The sequence below is a fragment of the Podarcis erhardii genome, assembly GCF_964252035.2.
Source record: "Podarcis erhardii genome assembly, chromosome: 2".
Taxonomy (NCBI): Eukaryota; Metazoa; Chordata; class Lepidosauria; order Squamata; family Lacertidae; genus Podarcis; species Podarcis erhardii.
The window spans coordinates 112,302,897-112,318,661 of NC_138498.1; the positions used below are offsets into that span (position 1 = coordinate 112,302,897).

The 15,765-nt window shown below is 46.4% G+C and overlaps 1 protein-coding gene and 1 long non-coding RNA gene across 5 annotated transcripts in view; one reads left to right on the forward strand and one right to left on the reverse strand.

The window, feature by feature from the left end:
• The window catches only part of LOC309337506, a 211,505-nt gene that overhangs the window by 83,144 nt on the left and 112,596 nt on the right, over window positions 1-15,765 (forward strand). The gene's annotated exons all lie outside the window — the stretch shown is intronic.
• LOC309337050 (C-type lectin domain family 2 member B-like) lies at window positions 533-15,330 on the reverse strand. Of its 4 annotated transcripts, none has more exons than XM_081853709.1 (7): window positions 15,051-15,330; window positions 10,283-10,765; window positions 7,827-7,922; window positions 7,125-7,229; window positions 5,187-5,350; window positions 3,698-3,801; window positions 533-1,810 (listed from the first exon to the last, which is right to left on the reverse strand). In XM_081853709.1, exons 2-7 carry the CDS (start codon window positions 10,755-10,757, stop codon window positions 1,609-1,611), a joined length of 1,146 nt encoding a protein of 381 aa, XP_081709835.1. In that variant the 5' UTR covers window positions 10,758-10,765; window positions 15,051-15,330; the 3' UTR covers window positions 533-1,608. The 4 variants fall into 4 exon arrangements, with proteins under 4 accessions (XP_081709835.1, XP_081709836.1, XP_081709837.1 ...); XM_081853710.1 differs by lacking the exon at window positions 15,051-15,330 and adding an exon at window positions 14,839-14,994; XM_081853711.1 differs by lacking the exon at window positions 15,051-15,330 and adding an exon at window positions 11,624-11,760.

The window sequence follows — 15,765 nt, forward strand, 5'->3', positions numbered from 1 at the left end:
CTCTCTCTCTCTCTCTCTCTCTCTCTCTCTCTCCACACACCCACCCACCCACATACCCTGCATGGTCCAGAACTGAGCTGGCGCATCCAAACACAGTCAGCTCAATATGTTTTGCCGCCTGAGGCAAAGGACAAGATTGCATCTTCCTCCCATTCCATGTAAAGAAACTGACCAGGTTGGGGATAAGACAGTGTCCTGCCCCAACCTGAGGGCAGCAAACAAGCTTGTAGGGGGCAGGTGCACAGCAGGTTGAGCGTCATATACGCCAACATCTTGCTCTGCTTCCCTGGCCTCTAGCACCTGCCTCCTGAATTGACTGACTCCCATTGTCAAATGGTAGGGCCGGCCCTGCAACGACATAAGGGGGCCCAGAGGCCTCCTTTCACAGTGATATAAAAGGAGGAATTTCAAGAACCGAGGCCCCGAAGAACAGCATAATTTCCTTGTCAACACAGACCACAAATGCACACACACACACACACACACACACACACACGTGTACATGCATGCACAGAGGGAGAAAGATGGGTGCTGACATTTGGTAGTGCTGCATTTATTATCTCCGCCCTCCCGGGCTGAGTCTGCAAACAGCTTTGCAGAGGGCTGTGTTGTCATGCTAGCCTCCGTAATGGATACTGGATCTACGTGCAGTATTCCAGCTATGCGCCACATGCGTAAATATGATAGCGAACATGGGCCGCCAGCATGGCCCATGCAGGGATTGCTTCTCGGAAACGCTCCCTTCTTTCAGAGCAAAGGTTACGAAGCAATAAAGCTGTCGCAGAAATATGTCACTGGTTGTCCCGCACCAACAAACAGCAGATTGCGTCTTCTTCTATGCTCTTACTATATAGGTCACACTGATTTCCCTTCCAACAGTGATATAAATATCTTACTTGCAGCGCTAAATAGTAGTTTCCTAACCAGCGTTTCCGTACGAGTGAGGGCAGAAACATTCCCTGCTTGGAAAACTTTGACTACGCAACGTTCTGTCTCGTGACAGAACTGTAAAACTGTTAATTCTAACCTGGGCATTCAGCAACTGAGTGTCAGGTCCGAAATACATCCGGACTGATCTCAGAATCGCAAGGTTTTAGAACTTGTGGAGCTTGACGCTTGTTTCACTGTTTAAGCCTTTCAGTGGCTGAGAGTTGGGTTGTGCTCTGCTGAAGAATTTCACCTGTCTTGGGGACCACAAACCTGCCCATGTTTGAGGCGATCATCTTCATCACAGGCCATTCTTAAAACTGATTAGAGAATGCCTGCACTAAAACAGAGACACAATTCTCTGAACAGAGACACAATCCTCTGCCTAGTTACCCAGAAGTAAACCCCACTGAGTTCAATGCGACCGACTCTCAAGAAAGTTACGCTTGAGATTGCAACTGCAAAAACGAAACAAGAGGATTTCTAAAAACAGAACGCGTTAGGATGTTTTCTTGCATCACCTGGTTTTTCAGCCTACAGGCTCTCGTAGCAGCAACACCACAAGAAAGCATTGATCGAGTGCTCAAATCCCGAAAGGGAAGCTACCCTCTAGGATGTGAGCTTGGTCACTTGGGCTGGTGACTGATTTATCACTGCACACACACGCAGAGGGAGTGGCAGCTAGGAACACGGTAAAAGCGTGGAAAGGTCCTTTGGCACAGGGTCAGCTCTTAAAGTTTCACGTCCCCCAGCCGGGCTGTGGAATCCGGCTCTTGTTTGTGCTTTCCAGCTGCACAGCCACTTCTTCTCAGCTGAGCAATCTCCACGGTTCAGGACCCCCTGGCTTAGGAAAGCGCAGTCTCCGTCTCCTTCCACTTCAAAACTGCAAAGGGAGAGGAAACAGACACGTAAACAATACAGCTGTTTGCCTGCAAAATTTCAGATGTGCTTTCCCAACCGATAGGCCCAAAGCGACATGCACTATTGGTTTACTTATATATAGCTCAGTTGGTAGAGTGTGAGACTCTGAATCTCAGGGTCCTGTGTTTGAGACCCATGTTGGGCAAAACATCCCTGCCTTGCTTGCTTTGTGCTGCACTCAAAGCTGTCGCTTGAGGCTTCTCTGGAGACCTGAAGGAGAAGTAAGATCTGCTAAGAATACAGTAAGAACCTTTTTCAGCTGTGGGCTGGTCCACCGTCCCTCAGACCATGTGGTGGGCCGGACTATGTTTTTTGCGGGGGAAATGAACGAATTCCTATGCCCCACAAATAACCCAGAGATGCATTTTAAATAAAAGCACACGTTCTACTCATGTAAAAATACCAGGCAGGCCCCATAAATAACCCAGAGATGCATTTTAAATAAAAGGACACATTCTATGATTCTATGTAAAAACACACTGATTCCCGGACTGTCCTTGGGCCGGATTGAAATGGCAATTGGGCCTTAAGTTGCCTACCCCTGGCTAAGAGTGTTAATGCTGTGGACCCCTCCAGCATGTTCTCCGGCTGTATGTATGTGTCAATAAAACCATATAAGGTAAAAAGGTAAAGGACCCCTGGATGGTTAAGTCCGGTCAAAGGCGACCATGGGGTTGCGACACTCATCTCACTTTTCAGGCCGAGGGAGCCGGCGTTTGTCTGCAGACAGCATTCCGGGTCATGCGGCCAGCAGGACTAATCTGCTTCTGGTGCAACAGAACACTGTGACTGAAACCAGAGCACATGGAAACGCTGTTTCCCTTCCCGCCTCAGCGGTACCTATTTATCTACTTGCACTAGCGTGCTTTTGAACTGCTAGGTTGGCAGCAGCTGGGACAGAGCAATGGGAGTGGGGATTCGAACTGCAGACCTTCTGATCAGCAAGCCCAAGTGGCTCAGTGGTTTAGACCATGTATATCCTAGGCTGACATCATAGCTGCCACTGACCTCTGTTCTAAGAAAACAAAACCCTGGGTAAGTCCTAGAACTATTAGTGCCTCTTGCCATTCAGAGATTGGGGCGAGCACAACATGCTAGATGGCAGGGTATTATTATTATTATTATTATTATTATTATTAGTTTTACTATTATTATTATTAAGCTAAACAACAACTACACAACCCACTATGAATTCCTCCAGCCTATTACTAGTTTGCAGGAAGGATTCAAGCACTCACCAGATACTAGGTTTCTGGAGTTCATGTGCATTGAATGTCAACCTAGCACAGCAAATCCATTACGGAAAAAAATACCCCTCGCTTTCTGTGGTTAGGAAATGCGCTGAAAAGCGTGGGGTGAACAAATGATGAAAGGGAACAAATGATGTAAACACCCTGCAAGAAGATCAGGATGAATGCTCTCTGCGGTACAACTGGACCGTAAACAAACCAGAACAGCTGATCAATCAAGACTAGGCATAGTCTAACCGCTACGTAAGCTTTGAGCAAGCAAATCAGGATGTATGCTGACTGGACAGGTTTTGTGGAGGAGCCTGTAAATTGTCAAAGTATTTCAACACCAGAACAAATGACACTGAAACAGCACAAGAACACCATCAAGTGCAATTCCCAATGATGTCTAGAAAACGGTTGTTGAGAACAAGAGTCTTTAGCTGATGGTGCAATGGATATACGGTGGGGACTAAGCCAAGCTCCCCAAGGGTGTTGTTTCATAGAATTATAGAACTGTAGAGTCAGAAGGGACCCCAAGGACCATCTAGTCCAACCCCTTGAAATGCAGGAATGTCAGCAGTGGCCCAGTTGCAGGTGCTCAGGCATGAAGAACTCACAGGTTGTTGAAATCCGTCCCATCGGTCCATTTCCAGCTCCCTCCTGATTCTCTGAGGAGGCCAACCCAGTGGTCAAAGGGGCCTTTGTCTTGCATGGCGACTTTCTGGTTCCGAAAGAGAGAGAACGTGGGGTTCAGAATGTTTCAGAGCTGGATTTTGTACATTTAGGATAGCCAAGGGACCTGACTTAAAAATAACTTGTTTGTTTCTAAATGCTGGGCCAGCTACCAAATTTATGCATATTATATTTATATTTATAAATTTATATTTATAAATATATATTATATTTATATTATATTATATTTATATTTATATTATATTTATATGAAAACCAGAGCAGAGGTGAGAGATAATAGCTAGATTTCATCTCAGGAGCACTGGGCACCAAGCTCACATATTTGTTTGTTTGTTGGACTGATCAAAATACTTAAATGCCATGATTTCGTACTATAAAAGTGGTATACGAATGTCTGTGCATGTGTGCATACGTGTGTGTCTACACACACACAATAAAAAAACCTCATAAAGATAAAAATCGTAGATTACCGCGTAGATTGATGACATAGAGAAGTTTTCAGCCAATGTCGTATGGGAATGTTCAGGGAGGCAGGAGAGGATATATTGTTTATTAATATCCTTATATTAATATTATCCTTATTAATATTGTTTATATAATATACTTAGCAGAGTTTCACATTCCCCTTTTAACACACAGCAGGTAGCTGTTGCAGGCTTGTTTAAGTCTCTCAATATCATACAATTCAGTATTGAATTGTATATTCCTGGTAAGTCCCCTTTGTATCCCTCCTAAACAAATAAACATGTCACAATCTTGTGTGAAGTACTAAAAGAAGTTTACTCACATCATCATCAGTCACAGTTGGATCCCTGAAGGCAGACTTAGTTACAAAGTAAAATGCATTTGGAACTATCCCATATGGGGATAATCCCAGCATCCTCTGTTGGCTGGAAGTCAACAGAGCATCTTTAGCTAAAAAGCTGCTCCAACGATGGAGGAAGTAAAAAAGAGAGTCGAAGAGAGAGGGTGCTGCGTGCCCTGTCCTTTTGTTACCTGGACAGGTAAGGTCACGTCCACCTCTAGTCACTTGCAAAGGAAGTATGTCCCAGCCCAGGAGGAAACAGGAAGTTCCAACTGGCTGGATCAAACATTCCCTTGCATGTCCACTCTAGGAAAACAAGGAATGTTGTACTTGACTGCTACTTATGCATCACATCCCACTTGCTGAAACATTAAAACTGAAGACACATCTTCCAGTTTGGATATAGCAATGCAGGAACTGCTGTCGTGATGTCTTCCAGACATTGCTGGACTTCAGCTCCCATCAGTTCTAGCCAGTGGGAGTTGCAGTCAGACAACACCTGGAGCGAACCACATTGGCTACCGCTGCATATTAACAGGACGCATGCTCTGAAAAGAAGCCCTTAAAAAAGTATAAAGCATGCAATCTGAGCAGGCCCCTTCTCTTACCAGTTTCTCCAAGTCCCCAACCACAGCCAGGGAGGCACCGAGCGAGGAACAGTGGCGCTGGCCGGCATCCCAGGACCCTTCCAGTTGCAAGACGTGATAGCAGCTCCCTTGGTTCACGATCCAGCCAGACGGGCAACAAGGGGCTGGTAGCTCAGCTTTAGCCTCTGACAACGAGAATCAGCATTGTTTTGTTTGTTATAGAAACCCGTCCGCTTCCCGAGGAACTCAGGGGGCATGGCAGGAGGCACAAAGATTCCCCACCTCCCACAATGCAACTGGCCAGTTGTCATGTAACTCCACCCCTCACGGTACACGCTCCTACCTGTTGCTATTCTACCTGATCGTTATATAAATGTATTATATGACTGTCCTGAACCTGCAGTCCCAAAGGTGGGATCCTGGCAGCAGTAGGGTGCAGGGATACCAAAGAAAGACGTCCACAACACCAGAGTGATCGGCTCTAGTGCTTTATTAAAGAAAGGTGCATAATTACCTAGCACTGGTGCGAGGTGAGGATATATATATCCTCGTGAAAATATATACCTCGTGAAAATATATACCCGTGAAAATCTACGAAAGCAAATATATATATATATATATATATAGAAAGAGTAATAATAATAAAAAATTTTATTTAGGAGATTTGAATTTAATTCTAAATTATATACCAGAAATGTGGGAGATTACAAGGGGTCAAAATATGGATATTAGAAGCAAAAAAACTTGTTCTGATGAATTGGAAGAGCCGCAAAAAGATCCCATTGAGCACATGGATTGACAATATGGACAGACTAGTTACATACAAACAAATTGCATATTGACACAAATTAAGAATGGAGAAATCTGAAGAAATCTAGAAGGTTTACTTAAGAGATAAGGCGGAAAGTGGTGGGAAGTAGGGGGAGGAGAGGTGGGGAAAATATTGTTAAAAAGGTGTAGTACTCAAATCTGAATTGTTAAACTGTGTTATTGTATTATTGTGGTTTTCGTTGTATGTGTTTTTTGTGGTTGCTGTTTGTATTGAAAAAATGATTAAATAAATTTATAAAAAAGAAAAGAAAGGTGCATAATTACAGCAAATCAGTCTGCTTTACAGACGCAGAATGGGCACCACAGCAAGGAGATGGCATGTCCTCACCCAAGCAAACATTCATACATTCTGTATACACAAAGCAGCACACGTCACTCTGGCCAGGGCTTCCCATCACTTTACCTGCTGTCAGGCTTTGGGGAAACGGCTTCCTCCCTCCCTTTGGCCATGGATAAGCAGAACAAAGCGAAAACAGTCTCTTACCAGTTAAAGAGATGTTTAATGTTCACAGAGAAAAACAAAGATTCCATTCTCGGAGGAAAGGTGCCCCCAATTAAGGTTTTCACCCACTTCCCTCTGAGCCACCCCCATCACTTCCTCGTCTGGCAACCTGATCTTGCAACCATTTGGCCTTCTCTGCTCTCCTTGACCTTAGACTGAGTGCTAGGACACTTTCCAGCAAAAGGGAGTCTGTTAATTCTCTCTTTCCCTGTTCTTCTTCTCCTAGCTGTTCCCCACTCAGTTCTGCCCAGCTGTTGTCTTCCAAACTATGCCCCTCTGCAAACCACTGCTCCAAATCTGTACTGCTCCACTGCTCCTGGGCAGCTTCAGGATCCTAGTCAGGAACAGGAAGAGGGGAGGCTCCCACCATTCCTCATCAGAGCAGGACTCCTCAGCCTGGTCTCTGACATCTGCCCAGGTGAGGTCATAGGTGGCAAATACCCAAATCTTACAGATAGCTCCCCTTTTCTGGGCTTTTCAGAGCCCAGCACCCCAGTCCCACAGATAAGGGTAACATCAAAGTAAGCCAATTAGCTTATAGTGAAGCAAGCGAATATAATCATTTATGAGCTTGTTGCTGCAACAACTACCAATCTTTTGATGGTACCTGGCTGATTCCTACTCACTTGTGAAAACGAAGATGGTTGTCACCAAGCCCACAATCTGGATGATGAACAGTATCAGGAGGATCCATGTTATGGAATTTTGGACCCTGGAGTTTGATGGAGTGTCTGTGAAGAAAGGGAACACACTCTGCTTATTTATTTAGGGGTTTGGGTTTGTTTGCTTGCTTGCTTTTGCTGCGTGCCTGAATTTCTGCTCCGTATATGCTCCCAAGGTGATGTATGACTAAAGCAACAACAAACACAGATTCTAAACCAATACGACTTTAAAAATACAATAAAATCAATATAATACCAAAACCCCGGGAACCCCACCACCAGGCAGAGTATAAGACAGCCATGCCACATAAATCCAATCATAATAAGCGCTAAAACAATCTCGTGAGCCCAATTGCCATAGCAGCAGAGTCAATAATAAAATATCAAGCTGTTCAATGCCATGATTGATGGTTAAAACTATCACAATATTATATTGCTTAAGAGGCCCGGGGAGAATAATCTTATTTGACTGATTTCTCTCTTTTTGGGGGGGGGGAATTATACAAAACAACAACAACAACACAGAGTTTTTGTTGTTAGGAAAACAATGGGACAATGCAATGAAAAGTGTGGAACGAACGAAGATGTGTAAATATCCCGCAAGCAAATCAGGATTGCTCATTGTTGAGATATGTGGCTCTTACGTTCTTAGCAAAGCCTTTTTACCTTCTTCCTTGTTTTCCTCCAAGTTGAAGTCAACCTGCGGCTCGATCAGCATGAGCTTATCTGTGCTGTCCTTCTCATTCCCACCAAGGACCTCTCCTTTGAAGGGTAAACACAAACCAACAATGATTTCTGACCATATCTTCCACAGCCGTTGGAAACATTTTGTCCAGATATGTACAGTGGTACCTCGGGTTACATACGCTTCAGGTTACAGACTCCGCTAACCCAGAAATATTACCTCGGGTTAAGAACTTTGCTTCAGGATGAGAACAGAAAATGTGCTCCGGCGGCACAGCAGCAGCAGGAGGCCCCATTAGCTAAAGTGGTGCTTCAGGTTAAGAACAGTTTCAGGTTAAGAACAGACCTCTGGAACAAATTAAGTTCTTAACCCGAGATACCACGGTATTCATATCCAGAAACATTTTATCTGGATACGTATTTTCTTATGTATCCAGGTTTCACTGGTAAGCAGTGAGATCAGGTACGGGGCAACGTTTAAACTTTTGGTGGTGACTGAGAGAGCTTGGAGACTGTGCTTTGCAACTAATGCTGCTTTTGTATCTGCTCACCCTATCTGTTGGGGAACAAAAAAATTCTCACACTGATCCAGCTAGGGACCATATGCCAGAAAGGAGGTTTTTTCTGTGCATGGAACCTAAGCTGGCTATCGGACTCCATGCCCAAACAGATGTCACATGCAAGATTTCCTATTCTGATCCAACCAGTGGTGTAGCATTGGAGGCCACAGGGGCGGTTGACCCAGGCACAAAATTATTAGGGGTGCGAAATTTCAACACCCAGTACTGCCTCAGTACAGCTGCTTGCTTCCATCGCTGGGCTCTGTTGAAAACAGCTTCTCCATGCGAACCAGAAAGTGACCTCTCCAGACATTGGAACTACTCTTATTTTCTTATCTCTGCAGTAGCGGTCTCCTGGGTGACGACAATGCCGCTAGGCAGTTGAATGTGCATGCGTACTCTGTCTGCTTCCCTTCCTTACACCCCTCTACATGGCCCCGGGCACCAGCAACCCATGCTATACCACTGGATCCAACACTCAGGGATACACAAGTATAGTTCACTTTCAAAAGGCATGAAATCATAGGGGGATGTATTCAGTATCCTTTCCTCCCTCTCCACCCCAATAAGTTGATTAGTGCAATGGCTCCCATTGTTTCCCCCCATCGGCCACTTGAAAATTGCTGAGGGTCTTAGTGGCTCACATCAACCTGTTGCAGCAATTGCAATGCACTGTGCTAGGTACTAGATTCACTATTTAATTGCATCGAGATTAAGCTTCTTAATAGTGTAGTGGCACTCTCCCCGTGGAACGCCCTCCCACCAGATGTCAAAGAGAACAACAATTACCAGACTTTTAGAAGACATCTGAAGGCAGCCCTGTTTAGGGAAGCTTTTCATGTTTGATGTATTACAGTATTTTAATATTTTTTTGGAAGCCACTCAGAGTGGCTGGGGAAGCCCAGCCAGATGGGCGGGTATAAATAAATAAATAAATAAATAAATAACAACAACAACAACAACAACAACAAAACAACAACAATTATTATTATTATTATTATTATTATTATTATTATTATTATTATCTTAATTCTAGCCTCCCATCAGCTTCACTGCTAATCCTCTCCACCCCTTTTAAGTGACTTCTCCCCTGTTGCTTCTGGGTGGTCTGCCAGGTTCTAAGAACGATGGAGCTACTGTACCCCACTGTTCTTCACAGACATGCCACAGAACCCCCTGAATTAAACTCAGTGGTCCGTGGGCCATAGTTTGGGAATCCCTGGATTAGTGCAGTTTTTCTTTCTTATGTTTTGGAGGGGGAAAGCACCACTGTAATTATACTATACTTAGCATTTTACTACATAGGAAAAGCTACCACATTCACGCATATTTATGTTCTAAATCAGGCATAGGCAAACTCGGCCCTCCAGATGTTTTGGGACTACAGCTAACAGGACCAGTGGTCAGGGATGATGGGAATTGCAGTCTCAAAACATCTGGAGGGCCGAGTTTGCCTATGCCTGTTCTAAATCCAATGCATGGTTTCCGTTTATCTTTAAAATGTTCTCATTCTTGTCTGCCTTCTCTCGCTCTAATCAATTCCGGAAGCCTGTACATTGCTGCTACCTTCCAGATTTTTGTGAGCTACTCTTTCACTGTCGGTGGCGACTTATTTTTCCCGTTTTTGTGCTGCAAGCCTTTGAAGAGCTATGCATGCAGAGTTGAATCCCCACTTCCACCTCAAACGAAACCAGTTCTGCAAAGCTGCCCTGGTATATCTCCCTCCCCTTGACGGGGTGCAGGACATGGAACTATAAAATGGCGTGAGGATAAACCTGTGGTTTTACTTCCAGACATTTATCTAATAATTCCCATAACGTTTGCTTCAGGATATCACAAGCCATGCACTTTTTGTTACAAAATGCTACATTTCTTTACCGTTTCCCTTGATGCAAGTTGCTGCGTTTGAGTATCCTATAATGCCAGAATTGGAAGGCTTTGATCTTGGAAAACTGTCCTCCCATCTGGGAATCACAGTGTGTGATGAATGATCCCAGGATTTTCTGCAGACTGAACAGAGTGGGGCTTGATCCTCAACACAGAAAAGATTTAATATTTCCTTGTGTATCGCACAGATACTCTGAGCTGACTGTTTTGTTTCATCCACTGTGGTCAGCCGGGTGGCCTCTTCCATTTTTCCAAGAGGTTCATAAGAGCCTGCCTTATTTCTCAGAAAGGTTTCTCTGCATTCAGGGCAAGTGACTTTTTCCTTTAGTTCATCCACCCAGAATCGGTTGGAGCATGACGGGCAAAAGCTGTGCCCGCAGGGTTGCGTGGCTGGGCCTTGGCAAGGCTTCAAGCAGATCGAACAAACCCTTTCACCACTGGGACATATTAGAGAGTGCACATCCATCACACTGGCTAGAAAGAAGAGAAGAAGAAAATTCTTACGTTTCTAGTAGAGAGCATAATTGTAAACTGGTTGTGTTACAGCATGAGTAGTCAAGATGTTTTTGGACTACAGCTTGCATTACGGTAAAAGGTAAAGGGCCCTTGGACAGTTAAGTCCAGTCAAAGGCGACTATGAGGTTGCGGCACTCATCTCGCTTTCAGCATTTGTCCACAGGCAGCTTTCCGGGTCATGTGGCCAGCATGACTAAACTGCTTCTGGCGCAACGGAACACCGTAAAAAACCCCAGAGTTTACCTTCCCTGCCACCGTGGTACCTATTTATCTACTTGCGCTGGCGTGCTTTTGAATTGCTAGGTTGGCAGGAGTTGGGACAGAGCAACGGGAGCTCACTCCATAATGCGGATTCGAACCACCGACTTTCCGATCGGCAAGCCCAAGAGGCTCAGTGGTTTAGACCACAGCACCACCTGCATCCAGCTTGCATTAGCCGCAGCCAGAATGACCAATGGACAAGGAATCTGGATAGCACCACTCTGGCTGCTCCTGCGTCAAGAGCCTTTTCAGTCGAGGGTGAGCAGTAGGAACAGAAGCTGGTCAGTTCAAGCTCTGGTGGAAGAGGAGTTCAGGGGAGAGAACCTGCAGTTTTCAGGTGTGGGAACCACAGCTCTGGGGTAGATCACTTGCTTTGCAAATTCAATCTTTGCCTTACGTTAAAAGGGGTCTGAGAGCAAGTGAAAGATTTCTGCTGGAGACCCACAACTCTAGGCTAGATGGACAAATCTCTGGCCTGGTATATGGCACGTTGTGTTCTTAAGTCCCAACCCATTTACATAAACACCCCAAAGCGTCCCCTCCACAGATACTCACACAGAGAGCAGAAATGATCCAGTTACACTATACTCAGATGCCTGCAGAAGAGCTCATTCCAGACTCAACTCAAGCAGTGGTCAAGAAGCAGGGACTATAAGGGATGGCTACCTTCCTGCTAGCCAGCTAGTTATTTCCCAAACCCCTAATAAGGTGGTTGGCTGGATCCTGCGTGGGAAGCACAACCCATCCACTGCCTCTCCCCAAAAGGAATGCCCTCAACAGTCCGTTTCATTGCAGCTGCCCTGAATATCTCTCAGGGTGTGGTGGGCGGTCATAAACTCAGATGGGTCGAAATGACCTATCTTCTGACCCCAATGGACCCTGCAGTGGTTAGGACACCGGCATAAAAATTATAAAGTAGATGCGACCAACCCCGTCACGAAAAACAGGGAGGCTGAGGTGGAAAAAAGATCGGTAAGGAAAGAACAACGGGGTGAAGTCTCAGAAGTGATTGCTGCACTTTAATTAATCCGGCTGCATATCAGAGGAACTGTCGCTATTGTGAAAAAGTCGGAACGAGCCAATTTTCTATTATTCGCAATAGCTCAATATCTAGAAGAATGATTTGCAGTTAATTTAGTACATTTTGTATAACATCTTCTCCGTCAGAAGAATGGCAATGAAGAAAACTGCAAGGTGAGCTTTTGAATCTTCAAAGCATTTCAAGTGTGAAGTCTTGCCAGCGGCGTAGCGTGGGTTGTCAGCACCCGGGGCAAGGCAAGTAATTTGCACCCCCTAACCCGGGGCAAGGCAAGTAATTTGCGCCCCTAACCCCTAACCTGCCGCCGCTGCCAGCTTCTTCTTGCTGCTGCCTGGGCTGGTCGGGTGTGGTTCTCTCCCGCGCTCAGCGCTGGGCGGCCGCTGCACTGTCCCTCCCCCAGATAGTTCCTCCCTCACTCTCTCTCCGCTCCGCACCGCAACGCACGCCTGGCACCCTCCCCCTCCACAGTGGGCGGCGACCCGGCAGCTCGGATCGGATTCGCACAGCCAGCACTGCAGTGAGAGAGAGTGAGTGAGCCAGGTAGGGGCAAAGAGCTGCGAGTGCGAGCGCCCCCCCAAATGTTGCGCCCGGTGCGGCTGGCCCCCCCTGCACCCCCACGCTACGCCACTGACTCTTGCTATAAACCTAAAGACATCCTTGCTTGGCCAGATACTATTGTTAGTCTCTGAGCAGAAAGAGTTCTCAGTGGTCCCAGCGTGTTCTTTGGCATAAAGGCCACTGGTGAATTTCCCAACAGATCTTACTCCCCCACTTAAATTTCTAAGGTGGTTGGAGTGGTGGGGAGAAACCCGAAGCCACAGTTCTGGATTTTTGCAGAGAACAAATCAGGCCCGGGTGTTCCCATCTCTAGGCTCAGGAATTGGCTGTTCTGCTTTCTGTGATCACCCCCAGTCAGGAGGGGGAGCAGGAGACTGAACCCCGTTCCTTATGGTTCTCTCCTTCCAGTCCACCTATTCAGAGATGTACAGTGGTACCTCGGGCTACAAACACCTCGGGTTACAGACTCCGCTAACCCGGAAGTAGTACCTCGGGTTAAGAACTTTACCTCAGGATGAGAACGGAAATCACGCGGCGGCGGCGGGAGGCCCCATTAGCTAAAGTGGTACCTCAGGTTAAGAACGGTTTCAAGTTAAGAATGGACCTCCGGAATGAATTAAGTTCGTAACCAGAGGTAGCAGTGTATCTTTTAAGAAAAACAGTCCTTGACCTCTTCACCACAGCCCCGATCCTGCCTGTTCTGCTAACTGTTCCCTGACCAAACTTCAGTTTGACAACCAAGAATGACAAGGCTGCATGGGGCACCTCAGGCAGCATCCAGACTAACCTCTCAAACTTTAAGCAGCATTATTATTTCCATATTACAGATGATGGGTGTGTGTGTGTGCATGAAGGCTGGAAGAAAGCAGCTTGCCTAAGACACCTGGAAAGGATGCTTTCTGGATTGTAGCTCAGGCTAGAATCCTGCACACACAAAAACTGGGAGTAAGCCCCGTGAAATTCAATGGGACTTGCTTCTGAGCAGATTGCACTGGCAATATCTTCGCTCCCTGTATCATAAGACATGCCGAATAACTTGGAAGATTTTATTCCGCAAAGTAGAATGATAGGTAAGGCAAAAGGTAAAGCACCCCTGGATGGTTAAGTCCAGTCAAAGGCAACTATGGGGCTGTGACACTCATCTCGCTTTCAGGCCGAGGGAGCCGGCATTTGTCCACAGACAGCTTTCCGGGTCATGTGGCCAGCAGGACTAAACTGCTTCTGGTGCAACGGAACACCGTAACAAAAACCAGAGCGCACAGAAACACCATTTACCTTCCTGCCGCAGCAGTACCTATTTATCTACTTGCGCTGGCGTGCTTTCGAACTGCTAGGTTGGCAGGAGTTGGGACAGAGCAACGGGAGCTCACTCCATAATGGGGACTTGAACCACCGACTTTCCAATCGACAAGCCCAAGAGGCTCAGTGGTTTAGACCACAGCGCCACCCGCGTCCAGCTTGCATTAGCCGCAGCCAGAATGACCATTGGACAAGGAATCTGGATGGCACCACTCTGGCTGCTCCTGCGTCAAGAGCCTTTTCAGTCAAGGGTGAGCAGTAGGAACAGAAGCTGGTCAGTTCAAGCTCTGGTGGAAGAGGAGTTCAGGGGAGAGAACCTGCAAGTTTTCAGGTGTGGGAACCACAGCTCTGGGGTAGATCACTTGCTTTGCAAATTCAATCTTTGCCTTACGTTAAAAGGGATCTGAGAGCAAGTGAAGTGAAAGATTTCTGCTGAAGACCCACAACATTAGGCTAGATGGAGAAATCTCTGGCCTGGTATACGGTACGTTGTGTTCTTAAGTCCCACCCATTTACAGTGGTGCCTCGCAAGACGAAAAGAATCCGTTCCGCGAGTCTCTTTGTCTAGCGGTTTTTTCGTCTTGTGAAGCAAGCCCATTAGCAGCTTAGTGGATTAGTGCTATTAGCGGCTTAGCGGCTTTTAGCAGATAAGCGGATAAGCGGCTTAGAAAAAGGGGGGGAGGGGGAAAAAGTCGAAAAAACTCGCAAGACATTTTTGTCTTTCGAAGCAAGCCCATAGGGAAATTCGTCTTGCGAAGCACCTCCAAAACGGAAAACCCTTTCGTCTAGCGGGTTTTTCGTCTTGCGAGGCATTCGTCTTGCGGGGCACCACTGTACATAAACACCCCAAAGCGTCCCCTCCACAGATACTCACATAGAGAGCAGAAATGACCCAGTTAGACTATACTAGTCCAACTCCCTGCAATGCAGGAATCTCAGCTAAAGCATCCCTGACAGACGGCCATCCAATCTCTGCTTAAAAACCTCCAAGGAAGGAGAACCCACAACCTCCTAAGGGAGAACATTCCCCTGTTACTTTTAGCTGTCCTTCACACACCAAGCCTTTACAAATTCTTGGTGACGTACCTGGAATGTCACCGTCTCGAGTTCCTCTCAAACCAGTTTAGGGGGGAAAGTTGAGCTCCTGGCTGAATCCTAGTTTTCCACCCTAACCTCAGGCCTTCTCTTGGCTCTTTCTCAGGGGCAAGGAGATTTGGTCAGTTCTGACAGCTCCCAAGGAAACCTGCAACTAACTGAAAGGGGAGCTCAGCTCTGCACTGGACTTGGGAGGGAGCTTGAAGCGTAAGATGGGTCATTCTGCCTAGCTGAGCAGGCTATATCGGGCCCAGCTTGGTTTTGCCAAGGCCAGCAGACATTAAATAACAGAGGGATGTCAACACGAAGGAGGCCAAGGGGGTTTTTGGAGCGACAGGCGCAAGTGCGACCCACAGTGAACCCATGTGGAAGGAGGGAACATTTTAAGGGAACCATTTCAAATCCTGGGCAGTAAACAGGTCAGGTCCGCCAGCTCCAAAGGTTCTGAAATTACAAACCTGAATCCCCTGAGTCAGTACGCAACAGGGCTCCTCGAAATAACGGTAGTATGGAAACCGGAATGCATTTTTATTCACCGCCATTCTGGTTCCTGGGTCAAACGAGGACTTGGGTCTTTTGGCAGGTATGCGTGTTTAGTTCCCTTCTGGGCAGTTGGTGCTTCCAGACTGTGACAGATATTTGGCATTCGAGTGCTTATGCCTTGCGTTTCATGAAGCTGCAAGCGTAATTCCCTCTGCCGAAGAAG

Coding starts and splice junctions, on each gene's coding strand:
- LOC309337050 (XM_081853709.1), bottom strand. CDS start 10,757: ATGGATGTGCACTCTCTAATATGTCCCAGTGGTGAAAGGGTTTGTTCG. Junction 3,802..5,186: donor TTGGGGACTTGGAGAAACTG/GTAAGAGAAGGG, acceptor TTTCGGAACCAG/AAAGTCGCCATGCAAGACAA. Junction 1,811..3,697: donor GGGACGGATTTCAACAACCT/GTGAGTTCTTCA, acceptor CTCCCTTTGCAG/TTTTGAAGTGGAAGGAGACG.